This window comes from Camelus bactrianus, chromosome 3, assembly GCF_048773025.1.
Source record: "Camelus bactrianus isolate YW-2024 breed Bactrian camel chromosome 3, ASM4877302v1, whole genome shotgun sequence".
Lineage (NCBI taxonomy): Eukaryota > Metazoa > Chordata > Mammalia > Artiodactyla > Camelidae > Camelus > Camelus bactrianus.
The window spans coordinates 84,300,001-84,326,029 of record NC_133541.1 but is presented as its reverse complement, the minus strand read 5'-3'; the positions used below and the strand labels follow the sequence as shown (position 1 = coordinate 84,326,029).

The window sequence follows — 26,029 nt, the reverse complement described above, 5'->3', positions numbered from 1 at the left end:
TTCAGTCATGACCCATTGCACATGGTTTCCACATCACCTGCTCCTTCACAGTTCCTTTACCTGAACTCAGGGTAGTCTGTTATGGTCTCATGTGAAATATAGTATCCCGCCTTGGAAAAATAGTCATGCAGATCCTAGGAGCTCAGATACTGATTCTTCTGGAAAAGGCTGGTGAATAACCTTGGTGTTTACATGAAACCTTGTTTAAAAACCACTAGAGACTTAGATAGAGATGACATATATAGATAGATGGATGGATAGGTAGGTAGGTAGGCAGGCAGGCAGATAGATAGATGAGATAGACAGACAGACAGACAGAAAAATTTAATTAAATAATATATCTAGGAAAGGTTTAGAAAACACTCTTTATTCCTTATGATGTTCATATTGTCAAATGATGTTAGACTGAGTGCTGGTCCCTTCATCCTCCTCAAGACCACTGGCATTCTGTCTGCTCCTATCCCCAGGGTCCTTTCTTCTCCCTGGAAGTGATAAAACAAATGAGGCAGAACAGGAAGAGACAAGAAGCAACATGAGCTCTGCTGGTCAGGGGTACCCTTCACCTTTGTCTTAAAGCTCAGAGCCACACATACCACAGTGAGTCTGCTTCCAGATCAACTACGGCAAAATGAAGGATCTGGAACATTTCCAGATCTCTTGGGACGTCAGTTCCACATGACTCCCTCTCACACTCCCCTTTCCCTCAGAGGGCTCTGTGCAGTGGCCAAGATGAGATCCCAGCTCAGGCCAGAGGCTCTCAGACCTCAAACCACTTGGCCTGTGAGGTCCCTTGTCCTCTCTTCAGACCTCACCTGGCTCCCTCTGCCAAGAAGAGTTGCTAGCAGTACGCGCTTTTAGAGATGAGGTCAATCACAGAGACCCTGAGAAAACTCCTAGTCAAAACTCTCCACATTCTTGTTTAAGTCAACAGAGACCAATTTCCCAAAAGTGCTGGGTATGCCCCAGGTTGATGCAACTGGAGGGCCCCTAGGTAACCCACATCCCTGCAGCCCCTTCCCATGACATTTCTCATGCTCAGAACACTGCACCAGCCTCAGATCTTACCTCTTCTAAGAGAAGTCCACACCACCTTCCAGGATCGTCAGCCCATGACTCAGTTGCTGTGTGGAAACCAAAACAGAGAAAAGTACTTCTTAGCTAGAGAGAACTTCCTGCAGGAGCTGAAAGTGACGGATAAATTCCCACTTAGAGTCATGACTTTATTAAATGCCTGGACAAGAAGCAAGGGGCCCAGGTATTCCCCCTTTCAGTTATCCCCTGAGGGCATAAAGCCCCCAAGTCTCCCCTGTGGAGGCATGAGCCCAGACTGGAGAGAGCACTGGCTTGGAGAAGGTAACACGCCCTCGGCAGACCCAGCCGCTGCGCACCTCCTGTCCTTCGGAGAATGAAACACACAGCCTGGACATTGGCTCCAGGGTCTCCTCTTGCTGAGGTCTTCCCCTGTGGGCTGCTCCTCCTCATTCGCCTTTTCTTCTTGCTTCTCTTCCTCCTCCTCTTCCTCCTCCTCCTCCTCCACCACCTCCTCCTTGGGGATGATCTCTGATTCCACGCTACCTGTCAGCTGAGCCATGGTGAGATGAAAGACGTAGCAGCTGAAGCCTTCCCGGATGCCATACTGCACGTGCTCCTGGAGGAGCTCCAAGGTGGAGAAGACCCGGCAGCAGGCCATGCACCTGAAGCCAATCTCCATGGTCACCAGCCAGTCAGGGGTCTTGGCCCTGGGTCTCTCCTCGACTGCAGGTGACCCTAGTGGGCTGTCTGACTCTGCCCTTTCCTCATGCTCCTTCTCCTCCCCACTGGGCTCGCTGTCAGACAGGAGGTTTCTGGTGGACACATCAGAGGGGGGGGTACCTACCCACACTCCTTCAGCAAGGTTCACTTCTTCCATCTTCGGCTGCTTTTCCAGGGTCTCCGAGGGTTTCTCTGTCTCCCAGGAGACAGCTACCCCCTTTCTCATTTGTACCTGCATGTAGTATATTTTCATGCCCTGTTCCTCTTTGTTTCTATACAGAGAGGACACACAGGTCTTATAGGATGAAGGGGATGAGACGTGCTCTAAGGGGAGAACAGTCTCCCCATGTTCCTGAACCTGTGCTAGGGGCACTCTAGGCTGGCGACTGTCTCCATGTGATCTCCGGATTCCTGGGAAAGGAAATGAGAGACATAAGAACATGGATGGAGCATGACCGAAGCTGTGACGTGCTGAGGCTGTGTCATGGGCTTGCTGGCTATTGTCAGTATAATAGGGAAGCATATCTGGTGAGATTTCATTGATGTGTGGAGGGATACTGAGGTGGTGTCTGTATACAGGGGCATGAAGCATGGTGGTGAGGGCTGAGGTATGTGAGGGATTTTGGGGGTGGGTGCTATAAGAAGAGTGTGAGTTTGAGATATAACTGGTGTGTTATATGTGGGTGGTGGTATAGGAGAGTGGCATGGTGTGCTGAGCATGCACATGAGTTGTATGTGAGGTGTGTGGACCTGAGCTGGATGGTCTTGCTCTTGTGCTGGAGGCCTGTGCTGAAGAACACTGTCCTTTTCTGGAAACAAAGGCAAAGACGAACCCTACATGTTCCTCTGAAGATGCTTGACCAGTCCCTCCACCTCAAGCCCAGACTTTTCTGGCCCCTGATCCTTAACTTCCCCACCATGGTTGCCCAGGACTCACACCCTCCCACACTGAGCTCAGATCCCAGTTCTCCTAACAGCTCTGCCTTCCCACCCAGGCCCCTCCACAGAGCACTGATGACCTCTGATGCCCTGGGTCTCCTCTCAGCCTGGCTTGGATCTATGTGCCTCCTGCCCCACAGCCAAGCACTGCTGCCCCAAGGAGCCCCATATCCTTACTGTCATGGGTGAGCTTGCATGGAGAAGAAACACAAGAGAAGTATTCGGAGGACGAGGAGATCTTTCCTACTCCTGGGCCACATCCTTGGGCCACCGCAGGGGATCCAAGCTGAGGGGCATCAACTTGTGACTTGGAGATTCCTGAGGGAGACGTGAAAGGCTCAGAGATACAGTGGGTTTGGCATGTTTGCTCATCATTCATCTGTCCAACAAGTATTTACTGAGTGTCTGACACATGTCAGATGCAGTGAATACACCAGTTTAGAAGTGTGGTCCCCAGTGGATAAGCCAGTATTTAATTAAAATCAACAATTATTCTGTTAGTGTCTTGTGAGGAATGCAGACCTGAGTGGCGACTAAATATGTGTAAAATGTGAATTTGATGAGTATTGGCTAAGCTTTTGCTAAGTGTGGGGTCAGTCTGGTGGAAATGTGTGTATCTGTGCCTGTGGAGTTTATGTGCATGGCTTCTGTTCACAACTCAGGCGTTATGGGACATGTAACTTTTCCTGATGGCAGGGTGCGGCTGTACTTATGGTGTGTGCTCATTCATTCATTCAACAGAATTCAGTAAGCAGCTACTCTGCATCAGGCACTACTCCATTATTCTGGGCTCTGGTAATGCTGAACATTCTAAGAGGGGAAGACAGACACTAAAAAGAAATACAGTAAGTATTAAGTAACATGTCAGCTGGTGGCAAGTCTTTAAGGGTTGCCAGATTTAGCAAACAAAAATACAGGACACCCAGTTACAAGTGAATTTCAGATAAACCAAGAATCATTTTTAGTGTAAATATTCCCATGCAGTATTCGGTCATACTTACTTTTCCTGTCAGTATGGCCCATACAATATTTGGGATATACTTATACTGAAAAGTTACTTGTTGTTTATCTGAAATTCAAATTTAAGTGGATGTCCTGTATTTTATCTGGCAACCCTGATAGGGATTGTTGAGTCTGTGTTTTATTGTGGTTTATACAAAGGGGGTCTGGCATTACTGAACAATGTGTTATGGATGGATCTAGAGATCGTCATTCTAAATGAAGTGAACCAGAAAGAGAGAGAAAAATGCCATATGGTATTGCTTATATGTGGAATCTAAAAGAAAGAAAAGAAAAAAGAAGACACCAATAACTTATCTACAAAACAGAAACAGACCCACAGACATAGTAAACAATCTTATGGTTACCCGGAGAAAAGGAGGTTGGGAAGGGATAAATCGGCAGTTTGAGATTTGCAAATACTATTATATATACATTAGACAAAAACCAAATTGCTTCTGTATAGCACAGGGAACTATACTCAATATCTTGTAGTAACCTATAATGAAAAAGAATATGAAAGCAAATAGATGTGTGTATATGCATGACTGAAACAGTATGCTGTGCACCAGAAATTGACATATTGTGACTAACTATACTTTAATAAAATTTTTTTAAATTAAAAATAAACAATGTGTTATAAGTGTGATATGTGTGACATGTGACTGGTTAGTAGAGAGATATTTAGAGATAGCTGGAGGTAGCTGTGTTTGTGTGACTGTTGGGGAGATACACATATTGGGTATGTATATGTGTGTGTGTATATATACATATACATATATATATATGTGTGTGTGTGCGTGTGTGTGTGTGTGTATATATAATCTCCAGAGTTTGGTGTGAGGGAAGAGGACTGTGATACAGGTAGGCTGTATGTGGATGTAGTACAAGAGTCATGTGTGTACTTATCTATATGTGCCATGAGTGGTTTAATAAAGAAGTTATGTGTGTAAAAAACAAACTTATGGTTACCAGGTGGAAAGGGATAAATTGGGAGTTTGGGATCTGCAAATACTAACTACTATATATAAAACAGATAAACAAGTTTCTACTGTATAGCACAGGGAGCTAAATTCAATATCTTATGGTAACCCATAATGAAAAAGAATATGAAAATGAATATATGTATGTATATGTATGACTGAGCTATTATGCTGTACACGAGAAATTGATACAACATTGTAAAATGACTATACTTCAATTAAAAAAAGTTAAGTATTGAGATGTGTGATATCTTTGCTGTATCAGAGTTTATATGGGTGCATGAGGAACTATCTCACGGAATATCCGTAACAAGAATTCAGTATACACTCTTATGTGTACTGAGTGTCACCAGTTCTGGGCAAGGTGACAGGAACCTTACCATGGAGACTCTACATGTGATGAGCATTCACTCTCATTCTCCCCACTGCTCCCTCTACCACAGACACACACACACACACACACACACACACACACACACACACACGCACACACACACACACACACGCACACAGATGAAAGTATTCTGAAGTGTGGGGGCAATCATTGCCTTCCCCATCCTGTCCCAGTTGCTGCCTGAAAAACCTGCCTACTATCTAGACATCTATTTCCAGGGCCTGTCCTCCAGTCTTCAGGGCCCTGGGCCTGGTGGGAGCTTCTGGGCTCTAATTTGGGGCAGAGACCTCCAGCTAGAACCCTGGCGTGGGCTCCATTCTGCCCCCCTTCCTCCATGGGACCACCTCCTTTCCCAGGAAAAGCTACTCTCCTACATTGAATGCAGGCAGGCAGGCACCCTGTGGCCCGGGGCTCTCAGACCTCCCCCATCCATCTGGCCTTAGTCTCTGGAAGGCCCTTCCCTTCCCCTGGTTTCCTTTGGAAAATTCTTCTTGTTGAAGGAATAGACCTCCATGCTTTCAATAAGACGTCATCCCTAGGGAAACAGTCTCCTTTCGAACAGGCATTTCACTTCTCAAGATATTTTTCAACAGGGTTTTCAACTCATTGGGCTTCTCTTTTCTCTTTGGTAAAAGGGACCAAGCAACTCACAGATCTCTCTCGGCATCCTTCACACCCCCTACCTCATGACCCCATGGAAAGATCCAAAAAAGAGAATAAGAGAGAACTCGGGGCCGGAGAAAAGCCGCTCCTCTGAGTCAGCGCGTGCGGGTCTGACCTGGCTCCAGCGTGGGCAGCCCTGCAGAGAGTCCTCAAGCCAGCAGGGCTGACTTCCCACCTGCTGGAGGCAGCTGGCCTTCCTGTGCCATCTCACACCACGGGGACTCTCGGGATGGAGATGGCAGCAGCAGCTGAGGAAAAGTCTTTCACTCCCTACTTCACAGGTGACACACTCTCAGCCCCACCTCCCCAGAGAAAGCTCAGGTTGGCAGAAACCCACGTGCCCCCGACAAGCCCCACACATACCGCCTCCCTTCTGGGCAGTCTCCTGGGACTCTTCATTTTCCAGATGTTTCCTCTTCTGTCGCTGTTTCATAGCACCAACGAGAAAAGTCCCTAAGAAGATGCCTCACGTCCAGCTCCTCCTCTTCCCCACAAGATGGCCCTTCGTGGTTCTCAGGAGATCGGTCGGAATGATTTGATACCAATAAAAATAGTCCAGTCTCCTAGATGGCTGAAGACTCCGACCACTTAGTGAACCAGCAGGACCGCTCAGTGCTCATTACAGTGCAGGGCTGTTAAGGTTCAAAGGTCGCCAGGCCCACAGCAGGATTCTCTGACCTCAGTGATGACGTCAGAGCATTCTTGCGCTAGGTCCGACACAGTCTTTGCAACTGTGAAGATCCCATTTTCAAGAGAAATTCCTTCTTTCCCGCAGAACCTCTCCTGTGAATTCAACTCTCATGTCTTTCAAATGTGGCAGGGTATTTTGAGATGGTAATCTGTCCCTGTTTACTTTTTTCTCTTTTCTCCCTTCATTTCACTCTTTCTTCTACATTGAGGTGGGTAGCAGACCCTGTTCATTGGCCAGTGAAAGGACACAGCAGGGTGTAGCAGCAATAGCATGCTGATAATCTTAGCTTTTCTTTCTAAACTCCCATACTCCAAGGAAAAGAGAGGATATTTGAGCAGAAACATAACAGAAGTAGGTTTTTGCAAATAGGTACTGTTTTGTTTTCCCATTCCAGTGTCGAGACGTACTGATTAAGTCAGAGAGATCCTGGAGAAGGAGCCTCTGAATTGTGGCTGGAGGGGTAGACATGGCAAAAACTCTAAAAGGAGATGGCTGTGTGGTGCACACCAGCAGAATCATGGCAACCCACCCCACGTGTGGTACAGGTGCCACCAAACCGAAGGAGGCATGGCACCCGAGCTGATGGGCATCTCCACTACTACTGTGGGCTCCAATGGACACTGACAATGCTCTCACCTCCACCCTCAAAACCCTGGCCCGGTATGACTTCCAAATAGGGATGGGTGGAAATCCAAACAGGACACCAGCAGGATCAGGCTTAAAATACAAATTAAGTGAAGTTATAAAAACATTTTTCATACTATTCCTTGCACATCTTTGCTGTGGGGCTGTAATTTAGACCAGTTATAAGTGGCAACCCATCTGGATCCTCTTAATTCCACTCTAGAATTAGAGATACCTCATTTTGAGGCGGTGGCCATCATCCACTGGGAGTCCTGGGAAGAAGTGGATTCCCAGAAGTCACTGCTTGCATGAGCAATACCCAGAGGATGAAGGTTGGTCCAGATTTGCAAGAGCACTGCAGAATGTCTTCAAGTCTCAGGCAGCGGGAGAGTGAAGGTAGGGCAGCCTTGTGATGGTTCACTGATGAAATCAGTCTACCTGTTTGCTGGAGAATCCCTAGAAAAGGAGGGGCAAGGAGGATTTTTTAAAAAAAATTTGCAGTAGAAATGTCCAAACATACCCAAAGTAAGGAGAATTCTATAATGAGGATGCAGCACCATTTACCCATCACCCAATTTCAATAATTGTCAATGTTCTGCCATTCTTATTCTGTTCCATACACACACACACACACACACACACACACACACACACACACACACACACACTCATGCAGCATGCACTTTTAGCTTTTTGTTCATATATTTTAGTGTAGGAGGTTTAGAAGGGTGGGTGGGGGAAGTGCTGCGTTTTAAAGCAAATCTCAGACATTATGTCATTTCTCCTCAAATACAATAGTATTTATCTCCAATAGGTAAGAATCTGTTTCTAACATAACAACAATAGCATTATCTTACCCAAGAAATTTAACCATCATTTCTTCATACCACTTAATAACCAAGCCATGCTCATTTTCCTCCAACTGTGTTAAAAAGTCGTTTTTATACCTGGTTCATTGGAATTGAGATCTAAACAAGGTCCACATGCTGCCATGTGGCATGTCAATGTGTCTTTTATTCTACAACAGTTCTCTCTCCCTTTTTTGGCACTGCTTTGCTGAAGAAACTAAATAATTTATCCTGTAAGATTTTCCACATTTTGGAGTCCATTTAAGATGTTCCCTATTATCTGTATTTCCTTGTAAACAGGTAGTTAGATGTAGAGAATTAATTAGATTTAGATTCAATTTCATGTAACTACAAGATCATTTCATAAGTGATGCTGTGCACCTCCCTACTGTATCACAACAGGAAGTAAGAAAATGTTGTCCTGTTTTTCAAGAAGTTGAGATTGATCAGCGAGTTCAGGCACTGTCAGCTTGATTTCTCCACCATAATGCTCCTTCCTCATCAACCTTTCGACAAAGAGCATTGACAACCACTGATGATCATCATCTCCTTAGGAGCTGAACTTTCATCAGCAGTTCTAATTCTATCATTTCTAGGAGGGTGACTCTTTGGGCATTTTTGTTAGACCTTGAATTTCTGAAAGAAATGACCCTCTGCTCAGAAAAGGAAAGATGATTCCAATGGTACCAACTCAGGGTCTCCAAGCAAGGGCCGACGGGGTTTATCACGGCAAGCCCACGCGAGGTTCAGGCATACATTAGTTCATCCCTTCATTTCTTCATTCATTCTTCCTTCTATTAATAGTTACTGAGTCCCTACTATGTGCCAGGCTCTAGATCCTGTAGTCAAACATTTATAAACAAAACAGATAAAAAGATTTTTCTCTCAAGGAGTTTAATTCTGGAGGAGAAGATAGACAATTTTGTAAAACGTGTAGTAGTTTAAATATTTACAAGTATCATGAAGAAAAATAAAACAAGAAACTAAACTTGGGACTGTAAGAAATAGGGACATTTCTATGTCGAATAGATTTCTATGTTGAATAAGGGTTCTATGTTCACTAAAAGGGCCCCATTTCAGTACCTGAGGCCAGTAAGGAAGCTTAGATCCACTGTCAAGTTATATTTTTCAGGCAAAAGAAGAGACTGGAGTTCTGGTCCAGGGGTTGCTTGGCCTATTTGAATACCACCAAGAGTCATAATGAGGGACCCAATTACATACACAGGGCTTTGTAGGCTACTGTCAAGACTTTGGCTTTTATGCTGAGTGACCTGGGAAGCTTGGAGAATTTTAAAGGAGAAATGACACTGAAAAAGATCACTCTAATTGCTCTGTTAAGAATAGACTATTGGGAGGCAAGGGAAGAATCAGAGAACAGTGGGCCTGTTAGGTAGTTAGGTAAGTGGGGGCATTGGGCAGATAAATTGGAGGAGAAGGGGGATGGTCCAGAAGATGGCTTTATGTCCACCTCCAGCAATAAAGGGGCTTTACTTCTTCTTAAATGAGAGCCAGTAAGAAACCAGTCAGAACTCAACAACTACAACTGCACAGTAGAGAGAAGAACCAAACCAGACATGACCCAGTGCTCATTGTGATATAATTAGCACTGTAGTTTAGGCCCCCGCCATGGGTTTTTCTGTGTACATCATGGGTAGGAACATGCACAAAACAGGATGAGCATGAGCACTCCAAGGGGAAAGAGTGGTCAATCAAAAGACCACCTCTAACCGAGGGTGTAAGAGAAGGGGCAAACAAAGAATATTGCTATCGGCCCTTGGACCGACCCGCCTCCCGTTGTTGGACATATACTTTCCCCTTGCTAATAAAACCTTTAAAATCTTTTGGTGCACAATGCACTGTCTCCTGTCTATATTCCTGTCTTTCAGATAAGCCAAGAACTGGAGTCTTCTCCCTTCCCCTTCTGGGGTAACAGGCCATTGCAATAAACCAGGAAAGATGATTCATAAAGGAAAAATAGTTAAACTAGATTTCATCAAAACTAAAATCATTTGTGACATGAAAGATTTTTTAAGGGTATAAGAAGTCAAGCTACAGACTGTAAGAAAATATTTACAAACTACATATCCAACAAAGAAGTAATATCTATAATATATAAAGAACTCTCAAATTCAACAGTGAAAAACAAAACAATTCAATTAGAAAATGGACAAAAGACATGAAGAGATGTTTCACCGAAGAGGATATACAAATGGCAAATAAGTACACAAAATGATGTTTAATATCACTAGCCATTAGGAGAATGAAAATGAAAACCATATTGAGATATGACTACATGTCTATCAGAATAACTATGGGACACAGGGAAACAATTAGCTTGTTTCTCCAACTAGATTCTTCTTAGCAGCTGCAAAGTCTCCACTGAAGGTACAGAGAATAAAACCTCTTGCTATCCATAGAAGAGCAAATAAGTTAACAATGTAGAAAATACTTTATAAACCCTACCAGCTGCACAAATGTGAGGTGCAGCAGTTACCCTCAGGGGCTATAACCCTGAATACTTTTAAATGGGAATGGACCTTGAACTAAGATCCAACCTAAGATTCTACAGTCGTCCCTCAGTGTCCAAAGGGGATTGGTTCCAGCAGCCCCTGCAGACACCAAAATCCAAGGATGCTCAACTCCCTTATGTCAAATGGTGTGGTATAGTCAGCCTCTGTATCCACAGGTTTCGCATCTGCAGATTCAATCAACTACAGATAGAAATTATGATTCACATTTACTTGAATCCATAGATGTGTATTTACTGAAAAAAAATCCATGCACAGTTTAAACCCATATAGTTCAAGGGTCAACTGTAGTATCAGTTCCAACGTGGAGTGAACAGGGATTCCCCATATCACCAAGCAGTTATCAGACCCCACCTGGGTGTGCTACAATGCAACTCAATTCTGACACTATCTACCCAAAGATAGTATCAGTTTCCACAGGTTAAGGGCTCAGTTCTATAGGACTACCCCCATTCCCCACCACACACACACAGACACACATTCAGGTGCCAATAGCAAATCCAGGTTGCCACTCATGCTTCTGTAGATTGGAGGTTCCATCAACTCCTGCTTTGGGTTTGATTGATTTGTTCACACAAAGCAGGCTCAGGGAACTCAGAGAAACATTTTACTTACTAGATTATCAGTCTATTATGAATATTATACACACACACACACACACACACACACACACACACACACACACACACACACATACACACACACACACAACTCAGGAACAGCTGAGTGGAAGGATGCATATGGCAAGGCACAGAAAAAGGGTCCAGAGATTCCATGCTCTCTGAGCATGCCACTCTCCCTGCATCTCCATATGTTCACTTTAGAAGCAATCCAAACGTCCTCCTTTTGGGTTTTTATGGAGGCTTCTTTACATAAGCAGGATTGATTAAATCATCTGTCACTGGTGAATGATTCAACCTCTATCCCCTCTAATCTCCCCAGAGCCCTAGAGGTGGGACTCATAGTTCCAATCCTCTAATCACTTGGTTGGCTCCACTAGCAATCAGCCCCCATTCTGAGGTGCTTTCCAAAAGTCACCTCATTAACGTAACAAAAGACACATTTATTGCTCTCAGCACGTAGGAAATTCCAAGGGTTTCAGGAGCTCTGTGCCAGAAACACAAAGAGTAAATATCAATTTCTTATGAGATCACACAATCATCTTCAATTTCTACATCCCTGCCTTCAAAAGGCTGCCCAGTCTATATTTCAGTAGGAATGATAGGAAACTTAATTCCAAATATAGGAAACTTAATTTCCCTCAAAGCAGCTTTGGCATTTATCTATAGAAAACTTACATTTTAAATCAAGAAAAAGAAGGATCTTTTATATTGCTAGGGCTTTCCTTATTCACCTCAGTTATACTCTTTGGAGATCACATCACTCATGAATAAGGTTGATCATTTTATTATAACAAATAATCCCCCCAAATTTCAGTGGCTTAAAACAACAAAGGTTCACTTCCCGCTCCTTGTACATGCCCATCATGGGCTAGAGAGGAGTTCTGCTCCTCATTGTCCTTATTCCCGGGCTCAGCGTGACAAAGCCATCACTATCAGTCATCACTGTAGAGAGGAAGAATTCTGGAGTCTCACATGCCATTAAATGTCCTAGCTCCAAAGTAACACACATCACTTCCGCCCAGAATCATTGACCACAATCTTATCACGTGTCTCCCAATTTTCTAGACACCTTAGGCAAAAATAATTGTGAACAGTATTACTAGGGAAGGGAAGGTATAGCTCAGTGGTAGAGTGTGTGCTTAGCATGCTCAAGGTCCTGAGTTCAATCCCCAGTACCTCCATTTAAATAAACAGATAGACAAATAAATAAATAAACCTAATTACCTCCCCCCTACCCCCTGCAAAAAAGAATTTAAAAAAAAGAAATTAAAAAAAAGTAACAGTACTATTCAATAGAAGAGAGACCATATTTAAAAATTCTAATTCCTCCCCATTAAATATGAGACTTGACAAATCCATCAAGCTATGCATGCACCAAACGAGGGCTAGAACTCACATCTCTTAGGTCATGAATCACAACCTTTTTCCACCACGCTGTGCAGGGACTTTTATACTAGAACGGTGTAGTTGGGATTATATTGCATCTACTTGTTTTTTTGTTTTGTTTCTTTTCTAAAAATAGATTCAGGAGGGAGGGTTTGGAAGTTCCTAAATCACTTGCCTTAACTGAAAAGCGGCTGGAAAATAATCTCACTGCCTTTAGAAATCTCTGACCTCATAAAGATTAGAGTCTGGGAGGCTTTTGTATTCTGAATATAGGGAATACAAAGGAAACAATCTTCCTGAGACTTGAAGAAACAGGCAGAAAAGCTCTTAACTCCCACTTTGCTATTTTGATGATCTTGTTGACACGCCAGGTCTTTGAGCAATAGTGGTGGCAAGAGTTAGATTTTAGCCCAAAGTGTATGTAATAGTGTGGCAACCCCTGCAGAACCACATACCATGGTAAATGCTTTAGCTCAATCCTATGTGCTCCTAGGTCTATGCAAAGTAACAAATGGTTCTGAAACATTTATTCCAAATAGCTTTGTTCTTATTACTTTAAAAATAACTTGGCTGCCAAATATTTGCTCCATGATGAAAAAGAACGGGTATATGGGAGGAGGATTTATGCACTGAGACACGCTGCTTATTTTGCTCCTGCAGATAAAATGCACATCTAATGAATCAGAGGCCATCTTCTTCTCTTCCCCAAGTTGTAGACAAATGCGCATGTCATTCCCTCCCACTTCAATTCATCCTGGTCACAGTTATTTTCTTTAAGAATAGTCATATTATTGTGCTTTACACTGGAATTTGACACAACATTGTAAAATGATTATAAATCAATAAAGAATGTTAAAGGTGAAAAAAAAAGAATAGTCATATTTATTTTCTTTATGAATATTATTCCCCTGTTGAAATCTTAATTGGCTTTCCAATATGAGAACAATAAAATCTAAAATATTCAACCAAATATGCAATGCCCCACAGGGTTGAAGCCCCTACTGAATTTTCCAGACTAAAGCCTAACACTCGCCTTCTGGCCTCCACTCAACTAGGCCAAACTTCCCTCCCTCAATCAGAGTACAGGCCTTTACTCAAGTCCTTTATTTCAAAAGCACGCATTTTCAAAGCACAATTTGTTTTTAAGTTCAATTAAAATCCCACTTTCTATAAGAAGCCCTTCCAGATAACCCAATTAGAATGGATCACACATTTTCACAGCATGTTAGTTGTACCTCTGTGATAACTCTTTCCATAGTCTTTCTTTTTTTTTTTTTTTTAACAGAGGTACTGGGGAATGAACCAAGAACCTGGTGCATGCTAAGCATGCACTCTACCATTGAGCTATATCCTTCCCCCTGGCACAGTGATTTCTTTTTTCTTTTTAATGAAGGTACTAGAGATTGAACACAGGACCTCACATATGCTAGCCTGTTCCTGCCACTTAGCTATACCCATCCTCCCTTCTTTCCATACTCTCCATTTGGTCAGTCTATTAATGATGTGTCTGATGTCCCCACAACATAGGGCATGAACCCTTGTAGAATAGAGGCCAAGATTCCTTATCTCTGAATTTTCCACAGCTCTTTCCACTGAGTATGAGCTCCCCTACTTGTTTCTTCGACCCCAACAAAGGCTTAAATAAATTGCCAAACTGTATTTTCTCTCTCCCAAGGCCAGTGTCCTCACCAGTGGCCTCTTTTATTTTCCCCCATAGCAGCACAGAAGAGCCATCTCTGCATTTATGCTGCCCTGTCACCGTGTTCATGTATCTGAACAAAAGTGAGAGCCCTGTTCACCCCATGTCCTGCGTAATCCACTCAACTCCCTTCATCTCCACCTAAAACTATTTTTTGCACTGCCTATACTTTAACCATACAATCAGTTCTTCGAATATTTACTGTTTAAAAATTTTGATCAAAATGCAAATAACCTCATGAGCACTGGTGCCTTAACTTAAACCATGTTGAGCCACTGTTTTAGCAAGGACTAGTGGAAAACAGGCTGAGAATTGGGCCATTTTTGAATGGGGCAGAAAACAAAGAGATAGGGCAAAGAAGGGATGCTATGTGGTAGGAAGGTAGCACATGGATTACACATTTGAGGGGTTGGTGAAAAAGTACCAAAAGTAAATATTCAACTTCCTCATAAATTTGCAACAGATGAAATCTTCCTGAGATGGTGCCCCTGTGTGAAGCAATGTATTATAAACAGAAGACATATTTATCTATCACAAATTAATAATGTTAGTAAACTGAGTTGAGACTCAGAGAGTTCAAATAACTACAGAATATTCAAAGTTCATTTATAAAAGAGTCCGGAGATTGGGGTAAAACCTACAATTGTAAAGGACACCTTTCCATCAGGGCTTTAGCTGCTATGGATGATTTGTAAGCAAGGGATTCAACCTTACAAAGCAGGATCAGATGATTCTTGGTGCCTAGGAAAACCTCTGACCCAAAAGATTAATCTGAACTGAGTCATACCTTCCTCTAAACCCACTTGGTAGGGTTTTGAAAATCTCCTCCATGAACCTAATATCCTTGACATCAATTCATGGGAGTAAATGAGATTAACAGGATCTGAGCATGATCTCAGTGTCTCTTCTAAGGGGTGGGGAGTATGTCCATAAGGAGAAAGGGAATATGAGGTGTTAGCAAATCCCATGTTTAAAATGCCTCTTGGTCTATAAATCATGTTTCCCAGCTGTTTATAACTCTGAAAAGGATTAGAGGGAAACCTACTCCCAGGTGTGACAACTGGGGTCACTGCCCACTAGATGTTGCTATGAGCCCACAGAGTTTGCCCTGAGGAAAGCAATAAAATGGTCAAACCCCCAACCTTTTTTTTTTTTGCTAAGATATTTACTGTTGACACTGCAAGTGTTCTGTTCTAGGCTATGAGTAAAAACCTTCTGTCAACCACTTTTAGTTCTTAAATGGATAAAAAGTATTTGAGATTCAAAACAGTTCATGATTCCTACCTGACACAGAGCTGGGAGCAGTGCAGCTAGCAAGTGGGTAATTTTAAAGGCTATTTTTTAAGTGTGAAGCCCTCTGACTGGTTCTCTGTCTCTTGGGTGTCCCAAAATTTCCATCTCACTGAAATTTGGAAAAGAATTCAGATCCTGTCTTTCCCCAGAGAGAGAAGCCAGCCATAAGTTTTTTAAACCTAGAGTTTGTATATGCAACCAAGTTAGACTCTCTTACTGATGGAGCCTGACAATAACTGACACCTGATAAAAATCATTGTCAAATAACCTAACTGCATGAAATGGGGTGCTAAGTTGAGGGTCACAAACTAAACAGTTACAGCAAAAGTCTCCAGATGCCCATAGTTTAAGACAAGAATATGAGTACATAGGAAAGGCAAAATTTAAAAATGGCAGACCAAATTAGCATGGATCAAGTAACTGCTCTGCCACTGTGGATTTGTCCCATTCCCTGTCATCCATCCATCCATCCATCTATCCTCCAAAAGTATATCCCCATGCTGGTGACAAATGTAGAGGCAAAGCCTGGAAGGAGAGTCCAGAAGGTGCTGAGATGCTCAGGGTGGGGAAGGGTTTTGATGCTTGTGAAAGCTAATCCCTGGTACCTTTGAATTTCCTCGCAGGGGCTCCACCAAGTACTTACTTGGTCCATGTTCCAAGACCTTCAGAGACTGGGAATCCATCACTTTCTAAAAAAAAACAAAACAAAAATTCTTCCTTGGAAAGACAAATCTACTTCCCCAGAACCTGTAGCTTCCAGTTGCATCTTTTAGGATCACACAGCAAAAAATTGACACTCCTCTCCCATAAGACAATTCTTCTAATATTTAAACATTGTTATCCTGGCCCTTCAAGTCTTTTTCTTCAGCTACACAGCCCTATTCCCTGAAACATTCAGATTTCATTTCCCTGCAGTGATCCAAACTTTCTCCTGAATATGTCCTAGTTGTTTTATGTTTGTCTTCATGTACATTCCCAGAATTGAACACAGTATTCCAACTAAGGTCTGACCAAGTCAGAGTGGGGTGGAGTTGTTACCTCCTCCATCATAGGCACTTCTCTTAAGATAGGCTTTTTGGTAGCCACATGAAAGTGCTGACTCCTGCTGAGCTGATACAGCCACTGAAAGCCAGCCAAGTCAAAATTCAAAACCATTATTTCTTAGCAAGTAATGTAGCTGTATAGGTTATCCAGACCTCTTCTATCCCCGACTCGAAGACCATCCATAAGCTTCACACAGCAAACATAAAAGCACGAGAAATGGGTAAAGTTTTCTGTTTTGTACATTCCTTTTAAGAAGCTGAAAATTATCTGATTTGCCCAAGGTTCCTCAAAATACCCCAGGTCAAAAATTGTCACCTCAAAATGTTATGCAACTTGGTGAGCTAATTTTGTAAATCATTAAATCCCATGAAGGGATACCTAATAAGTTAAACTACTATGAAGCCACTATGGAAAACAGTATGGAGATTCCTCAAAAGACTAGGAATAGACTTACCATATGACCCAGGAATCCTGCTTCTGGGCATATATCCAGAAGGAATCCTATTTCAAAATGACACCTGCCCCCCAATGTTCATAGCAGCACTACTGACAATAGCCAAGACATGGAGGCAACCTAAATGTCCATTGACAGATGATCGGGTAAAGAAGATGTGGGGTACACACACACACACACACACACACACACACACACACACACACACAGAGAGGAATATTACTCAGCCATAAAGAAGAAATGAAATAATGCCATTTGCAGCAACATGGATGGATGGACCTGGCGATTATCATACTGACTGAAGTAAATCAGACAGAGAAAGAGAAATATATGATTTATTACTTGTATATGGAATCTTATAAAATGACACAAGTGAATTTATTTACAAAACAGAAAGAGACTCACAACATAGAGAACAAACTTATAAAGAGGAAAGGGGGAAGGTATAAATTAAGAGTTAGGATTAGCATATACAAACTACTATATATAAAATAGATAAACAACAAAGTCCTACTGTATATAGCACAGGGGACTATACTCAATAGCTTGCAATAACCTATAATGAGAACGAATATGAAAAAGAATATATATGTGTGTGTGTGTATAACTGAATCACTATGCTGTACACCAGACACTAGCACAACATTGTAAATCTATTACATTTCAATTAAAAAACAATTTTTTAAGTTAAACCATTAAATGTATCTAGCCTGATTAATAATAAAAATAGTAGGGGAAAGAGTATAGATCTGTTACTAGAATCACCTGAGTCTGGATCTCAGCCACATTAATAAAGAGCTGCTGACTCAGGGCACCTTATTCTGAGCCTTGCTTTCCTCCCTAGAAATGGGGGTAATACCACCATCTTGCCATGTTCTTATATAAAGTGCTAACACGATGCTTGGTCTATGGTGGACACACAGCGCACGGTCCGTTTCCCCTCACTGCACAGATCATTTCAGCTTTCACCCCATTTCCCTTAATAGATTCATAGCTCTTAGAGAAAGGGCCTGAGACTCCCTTGCCTTCACAACACTCAATACCCTCCACACCCGGCATGAGTAGACACACATTCTTCTTGAATATAAATATGAGCATTTGGCTTCAAATTCAGTTATGTATCATACAGAAAAATTACATTTCTGTTCTGGCCTCTCAGTTTCAAAGGGCTATTTTTAAATTCCCAGAGAGTAGCTAAGATTACCTATTATTAAAAAAATAGACTTTCCTCAAGTCTCAGGCCATCATGTTCAAATGATGTTCTAGGCCTCATTCATTCACAAAAACAGGTTTTCAGTGACATTTCTAATATTTTTTAATGTTGACTGAATTTTAAGCTCCATTTCTCTCCTAAAGTAATGGCATTTCAAGACACAGCTAAAAGAGGAGGGGCAGGCAGAGGGTCTAATGGGGAAAGCCAACATCTGATACATCCAATTTCTGACCTGTGGTTCAGCCAGCTCAAGGAAAATTTTGTTGATCTCCAGTGTCTTCCCTGAGCAATAAAATTAAGAGAGTTCACTCCCACATGGCCTCAACCAGGCTGAGGTAATTGTTACTGTTATGGCTTTAGCGATTTGAGTGGGAGAAGATGAGAATTCTGAAAGAGATTTATTTACTGCAAAGCATCCCAAATATCTCATTAATCTGCTTTTCATTTAGCAAACTTTTTCTTCATTAAAAGTGCCATGCTCTGCTCTGCGGTTTATGACAAAGCAAAAATGTCTCTGGGAGGCAAAGCAGCAAAATGGAAAGAACATGGGCTCTGGAATGAGTTAGATCTGAGTTTCATTTCCAAGTGTGCTACTTACTTGTTCTGTGACTGTGGGCGGTTTTCCTTAGGCTGTTAGAACCCCAGCTTCCTCATCTGTAGAGAAGATGATCGGCCTGAGATCAGTCCTAGGACCTTGGGCACTACATTTGTTTCCACTCTAAGGCTCAGCAGTCATCTGCAAAATGAAGATCATAATAATACCAACTTCATGCACTCTGTAATGAGGATTTAAATGAGCAAATGTATGTAAACTGATTAGAACAGAGTCTGACACAGAGTAAGCACTACGTGTTTGTTATCATCATCACCAACATCATCATTAAGGATTAAGTGACACTTAAAGGGTGCTTTCCACAGTGACTTGCATCTGGCATATAGTGTTAGGACAGGTAAATAGCTAGATATGAGCAGAGAAAGGGGCAGGGGGCATGGCATAGGCCAAATGGCAGGAAATCATACATCTTGCAAATAATAGGGGTCCTTGGGCAGACAAAGAAAAGCAGGAACCTCCTGACTGGCAGGAAACCACACATTTTGGGGTGACAAGGATCTGAGAGGCACACAAAGAAAGATGGGAATAGGTGGGAATTTCTGGTGTCCAAATGTAACCTTTTGCTCATTATGCCCTCATTACAATAGAATTAGCCTTGCAGATTAGACATACTCATCACGCACTGATGCCATGACTCTTCCAATCAAGTCTAAATAAAGACAAAATCCCTTTCCCCCCAGCAAGGTGGAGCTGGGATGAAAATCAGGAAATACAATCCAAAACCCCTCCCTCCTCAATAAATAATCTGCCCATTCATTTTTACACCCCATGTATCCAACTTGCCAAAGAAACTCAGTGCAGCTACTCACCAGAGTCTGCTTGTTCTCCTCTTGAGAAAGTACTGTCACTTAATAAATCTTCCCTTTGCTTTCTTGACCTCCATATCTTGTCTCTGAATTCTTTCTGCAATAACATAAGAACCTACTCTCTGGTAACAATAGGAATTGGTCAATAAATGCACAGGAAAACATCTTCCCTCACTATTCGAAACTTTGCTGTAGGGTCTGAAGACTCCTTGGGTGGGAGGAGATTTTCGAAATTATATACTCAGAACTTGAGAGAAGGAGGGGTCATGGAGATCAAGCCTATTTACAAAGAAACTGATGGAGGCAGAGGGGGAGAGCTGGGATGGGAGGGAGAGAAGGGAGCCTCCCTGATCTGATGGGACAGTTGATAGAAAAGAAAGTTCCAGGTCTCCTGATACTTAGATTACTGCATTCTTTTCGCCATTGCATGCAGCCTTTTAAGTGTTGTCTTGGTTGAGAAATATCTTCCTATAAACAACGTTCGAATTGTCAAGTGACAGCTGATTTTCTTTAAGCCTTTAATACAGTGATAATAAAGAAAAGATGAGGACTCAGGACTCACGAAGATGCTGGGAACATAAAGGGAGAGGATGGCTCCCTGACAATATTCCTAGGGGTCCTGGTTCAGAGCAGGACCTCACCCAGGACAGTAAAACAGGGACAGGGCACCCAGATACTGGCTACCCACAAACCTAGGTCCAGCAAGCTCTGCCTCCCTTGGTTAATTTTAAATGCTGATTTTATATCCCAGTTTAGATTTGTTTTGTTTTGTAGGGACAGCATCACTGAGTTCCTGTTCCTTATTCCTTAGCCCTAGGAATGAGAGCCCTTTCCAGCTGATTTGGCATCACTCACCACCAGAGGGAGGTAGAATGTTCCTCTTCTGATTGGAAACATTAACTTTCCTTCAATGGGTCTCCTTCATTTCTTTCCCTTCAGTCAGGGAGACAGAGCTGACCTAAGGCATTTGCTTTTCAAAGCAGTTTTCACTTCAATAGCTGAGAAAAAAAATTCAATTAACCAAAGAAACAGAAGCCAAGAATACAAGATAGACAGAACAGAAAATAGAAAGGAATAAATATCAGCCCTAGGTTAAACACAAATATTGATATTTGGGGCCCCCTAAGCTTGAGTCTAGGTTCTATTTTATGATGAGATTCTGGGACCCCCTGGCAACTAATAAATATTTTCAAGGGGAGGACAAGGTGATGGTCTTTTTTTTTTATTGAAGTATAGTCAGTTTACAATGTTGTATCAATTTCTAGTGTGAAGCATAATAGTTCAGTCATACATATACATACATATATTTGCTTTCATATTCTTTTTTATTATATGTTACTGTAAGATATTGAATATAGTCCCCTGTGCTATACAGTATAAACTTGCTGTTCCTCTATTTTACATATGCTAGTTAGTATCTGCAAATCTCGCACTCCAAATTTATCTCTTCCAACCCCCTTTCCTCCCTGATGGTCTTAATATAGTTGTTAATGTTCCCCAGCTTTGTCCATGGCCTACCTACCCTCATGGACTCAGTGCTAAAAAGAGAGGGCTGGACATTTAAAAATAAAGAGAAGGCGTACTAACAATCCTGCCTGCTTTGAGATCCACGCACATCCCAAAAGGGAGAAGATAGCACATCCCGCTTCTGCCTGGCCCACATCAAGAACTCCAAGAAAGAAATCAGAGGCAGAGGCAAGAATGGTACCAGGGTAGGCTGCCAACTGAGAGCAAAATCTAGGTTCCCTCTGAGGGCAGCCAGCCTCCCAACGTGGGGGCTGAAGCAGGAAGAAAGGAAACGTATCACAGAACCCACAGGAGGCTGGCGGAACTGGTGCACACAGACAGTCCCTGGGACTCCACTGGGGGCACATGGGGAGGACTTAGAGGTTTGTAATCACCTAAGAGATCGAAAGTTAAAAATATGGGTTATGACCATTGATGTGACCCCTTTTAAAACTCCAGGGTAGCATGGCCAGAGAAAATGGGCTGACACTGGTAATATCACCTCCTTCTGTTACTTCTCTACAATTTAATCCACACACAGTGTTATAACGAGGATCCCTAGTGGGCTGTATTCATCTAGACTCTCTTCTGATGCAGGTGTTTCCAGTAAAAGAAATATGAGTCTTGATTCTTAGAATTTAATTATGTGCTGCTTTTCATATATTAAAGTAATTCAAACTATTGTACCACTGAGGTATATGATTTGTGTTCCTTTTCTTATAAGTAGGATGGACTGATATGGAATCATCCATTTTCTCCCTCAGGTTCTCTTGCAACTAATCACACATGTTGGAGAAAAAGCAGATCAGGGCGAAAGGCACAGTGTGTGTCCCTGAGAGAATTTTTCCGCAAAGCAGCACTATAATATAAAAAATTGTTAATCGGTTAAACAAGGAGGCCGTTAGACTGAGGGGGTTCTAATACATTAGCAGCTAGTGTAAACAAACCAAAGCCTAAGCCTGAAATGCCTCAAGGTTAAGAAACCAAAACCTAAGAACAACCAATCACAAAGAGCCAACTGGGCTTTCCCAAATAATGCAGCGCTTAAGCCAATCAGGTAATTCCCTTACTTTGTTCCCCAGCATCTTCTCTATAGAAGTTGTCCTCCTACTTCCTGTAGGGGGAGCACTTCTAACCACTTCCCATTTAGGGCTGCTTGATTCGAATCAATTTTATGCCGAAATAAACTCTTAAAATTTGAATATGTCTCAGTTTATTTTTTAACAGAACTAAGCAACACTGTCCAGAATATTTAAAAAAAAACTCACTACTACTAGCTAGGGTATTAAAGTATTAGAGTATTAGCCTCAACCTGTCTGGGCCTCAGTTTCCTCGCAAGTTAAAAAAAACTTTACACCTAAGATTTCATGTGTCTCCCCTTGGGGGTGCTCGTGGGAGTCAAAAGAGATTATTTGAAATGTTTTCTAACCTGTAAAGAACTGTAAACATAAGGGGCTACCTAGTTCGTTGGAGTAATGGTCCTTTGTTCTCAGTTAAAATACCTGTTCCCCTAACTGATTTACAATTTATTAAGTTATAAAATGTAGCACTCCAGCTCACAATTCTCACGTAATGACAGGAAGTACAAAGGCAAAGAAAAAGACCAGATGTCCTCCCATCACAGTGGCTGGGCACTTTCAGCTCATATTAGAAATCTCCATATGATGTTACATTCTAATGTCCAATAATAAACTTTCTTTCAGAAAACAAAGAAAATGTGTGCCAATACTGAGTTGTTCTTGCCATTCTTATCTTAAATGCATGTGGGTGTCTTCTTAAGGCACTTTACAAATCAACATGCCACCAACCTAGTGAAATGTGGCCACACACCAAAAGTATGACTAAAGAGAAGCATCCATCCCCTGAAAAAAAAACGACTGGCTTTTAGCAAACACAGTAAGAAAGAAATTAGAGTCCGTGGGTGGTGACAGCAGAAGACGTGGGCCATCCATTGAAACCTCATTTTCTCTGAAATTTTATGTTAAAAGAGGCCCAACCTCCAAAAAGCCAGTTTCCATATTGCCTAGGGAAAATGGTGTCAAAGTAATTTGAATATTTTTCAAATAACTTTCCTTAATGCCCTGTGCAACAGAGAAATCTCACAGGCCTGTAAATCTTAACAAAGCCATTGTTTCCAGCTCTAAACCCTGCCTTTGGGTTTGGCTTTCTCTCTTCCTTTCTGGATGAATAGCATTTTCAATCAAGCGGTTTTTCTTGTTACTCTGGGAACCAAGCTCATTTTGCACAAACATAAGCCTCATTTTCAGGCTCTCTGGCCTCGCCTTCCCTCTCTTATCACTACTCGAACATGAGTCACACATTTTAGGAACTTCTTGGGGTAGGGGAGATGCTGTGCAGTGGGACAAATTGCTTTTGAAATTTTAGGAACTGGGTCACCTCGGAGAAGATACTTCAGCCCTGAGTCAGGATCTCACTGCAAACCGCTGACAATAGTGACACTAATAAGGATGAGATAAGACTGCACTCGGGGATGCCTCCTCTATGAATGCTCTCCTGTCCTCTTTCCCCTCCCTTGGTAAGAACGGCCCACTCCCCACTTTTGCCCCCACTGAGGTGTGGACAAACTTCGATCACAACGTTTCAGTCATTTAATTGCTTACATTTCTGGTCTACCCTCACCAGACTGAAGGCTTGGCAGGGCAGCACACCTGCCTTATTTATTTTAGGAACCCCCAAATCATGCTTGCCAATGATTGTTTGGAATAGGTTCGAAAGAAATGTCTGTTGAAGGATTAACTCGTTAATTGACTAGTTCACTGAATGAATGGCACAGATGAAAGCACCTAATAAACCTCTCATCACTAGACAAATGTAAGTCATTATTCTGTGGAATTCCATAAATTAGCCTTGAACTTAAGGCAATTAGGCAATTCCTCAAAGTCAAGAGGTAATGAACCTTTTAAATGTTCTTATTTCATAGCATCCTTTGTTTTTGTTTGTTTATTTATTTAATCCAGACAGCGGCCAAGAATTTACACACCTTAAAATAATAACACACTAAAAGAAAAGTCCATGCAACAGAAATATTGAGAAACATTTGCTGGTTAAATTAGCATTGCCCCTTACAGATGCAATGATGAAACAACATACTTTAAGTTCTTCCTTGGGTACAAACTGGTGTCCTGGTGAGACCATCAATGCTAACGCCAACACAAAACATTGAGGAAACTGTCCTCAGATGCCTGTTTTGTTTTCATCAGTTGCTCTCAGTGTGAGTAGTTACAGGAAGTAGCTGGGTGTTTGGGGTTTTTTTTTTTCCATTATTTAATTCATAAATATTGGACACCAGCTGCACGTTGGCTAAGTAAAAGAGATGTAATCAAGGATTTCAAGGTGGGATGTGGGTTGCCTGAAAGGGTCTTGACAAGATCACAAATACCATAACCAAACCAGTATGAAATGCTAGAAGACAAATACATAACTCCCTAGCGCAGTGGGTCTAAAGACAGAGAGAAATAACAAGCAGTTGGAGAAGATGAGAAAAGACTTCATGGAGGAGGTGGTAGATGTGATAAAAGTTGAGCTTTGACTCACAGACACAGTAAACAATCTTATGATTACCAGGGGAAAGGGGGTGGGAATGGATAGATAGGGAGCTCAAGATTTGTAAATATTAACTACTATACATAAAAATAGATAAAAAACAAATTTCTTCTGTATAGCACAGGGAATTACATTCAATATTCTATAATAATGAAAAAGAATATGAAAACAAATAAGTATGTATATGAATAACTGGGACATTAAGCTGTACACCAGACACTGACACATTGTAACTGACTATATTTCAATTTAAAAAAAAAAGTTAAGCCTTGGACAAAATGTCAATCCACATAGGCAGGGAGGATAGTATGGGAGGATGGAGGATAGTGGGGATGCTAGGGAGGCACGAGGCTGCACAGAAGGGAGGGCCAGCTCCCATGGCTGTTTTTAGTCTTCATTTCCAGAAGCTTCCATCCCATCTGCTCCTGGTATGCTAATGTGACTCTGGTAATAACCAATTTGAGATTGGCTTCATTTAATATGAAATAACATTGATATTATTACTGTAAATCTCTCTCCCTTTTCACAGCAGCAATAAATATTATCTTGAAGCTGTGCACCAAATACTATACTTACATAATATCCCTAGAGAATTTATTCAAAATTGAAGTAGATTTGAAGTATATTGTAACTATATTTTAATTTTGATTGGAATTCAAAACAAATACTTCTTAGCCTTTTCTGAAAATGATCTGTGCTTAACACAGAAAAGCCTTTTAATTATTATAGCAAAACATCTTGCCAACTTCCTCATTTCATCCTGGCCGGATTCTGATCTCTAGCATTCGAATTAGCTTCTTTGGAATATTTTTAAGAGCTGAAAATGGACATGTATAACTGTAAAATATCAAATTCTAGAACCACCCCTTCAATCTGTAATAGAAATAAAGAATCATTTTAATGGAATGTCTTCCAAACTAGAGTTCTGCAGGATATTAATAGGTGTTTCATTAAAAAATGAGAAATGGTAAAGGAACAAACATAATAAGTAAAAGCTTCTGTTTTGTTTTATCTGTAAGACTTCTTACAGTCATTAATATATTCTTGCAAGTTTTGACTCTCCAAAGAAGGGATATATGTTTCTACACTTATTTTATAGTTAATTTTTTAGCCACATTTCCAGAATGTTGTTTCAGAAAATACCAATCTGAGAAACACTTATCTAATGAATTACTCTAAATTAAAGATAATGTCACAAGTCACCTTGGGGAGGTCAGGTAACCTCAACAGAAATTTTCCTCTTCATCCAAAAAGGTCATGCTTAGCCAACAAAACAAACAAAACAAAACAAAACAAAACAAAACAAAAAACCCCCAAAAACCAGAATATCAATCTACAAACAAAACCAAAAAAAGTTACATGAATGATGTGGCAAGTGTCACTAACTAACTTAATTCTTTCAAGATG

At 41.6% G+C, this 26,029-nt stretch overlaps 1 protein-coding gene across 1 annotated transcript in view; it reads right to left on the bottom strand.

Annotated features, from left to right (window-relative positions):
• Positions 1 to 346: 346 nt before the first annotated feature.
• The window catches only part of FAM170A (family with sequence similarity 170 member A), a 57,026-nt gene continuing 31,343 nt past the window's right edge, over positions 347 to 26,029 (bottom strand). Inside the window, exons 4-12 of the mRNA XM_074360528.1 lie at positions 20,408 to 20,550; positions 19,556 to 19,649; positions 18,732 to 18,869; positions 16,066 to 16,111; positions 6,094 to 7,501; positions 2,869 to 3,009; positions 1,389 to 2,163; positions 1,066 to 1,121; positions 347 to 482 (exon numbers count right to left, since the gene is read on the bottom strand). Coding sequence (XP_074216629.1) covers positions 1,115 to 1,121; positions 1,389 to 2,163; positions 2,869 to 3,009; positions 6,094 to 6,163 — 993 coding nt within the window. The 5' untranslated portion in view covers positions 6,164 to 7,501; positions 16,066 to 16,111; positions 18,732 to 18,869; positions 19,556 to 19,649; positions 20,408 to 20,550 and the 3' untranslated portion in view covers positions 347 to 482; positions 1,066 to 1,114. The remainder of the gene's footprint in view (positions 483 to 1,065; positions 1,122 to 1,388; positions 2,164 to 2,868; positions 3,010 to 6,093; positions 7,502 to 16,065; positions 16,112 to 18,731; positions 18,870 to 19,555; positions 19,650 to 20,407; positions 20,551 to 26,029) is intronic.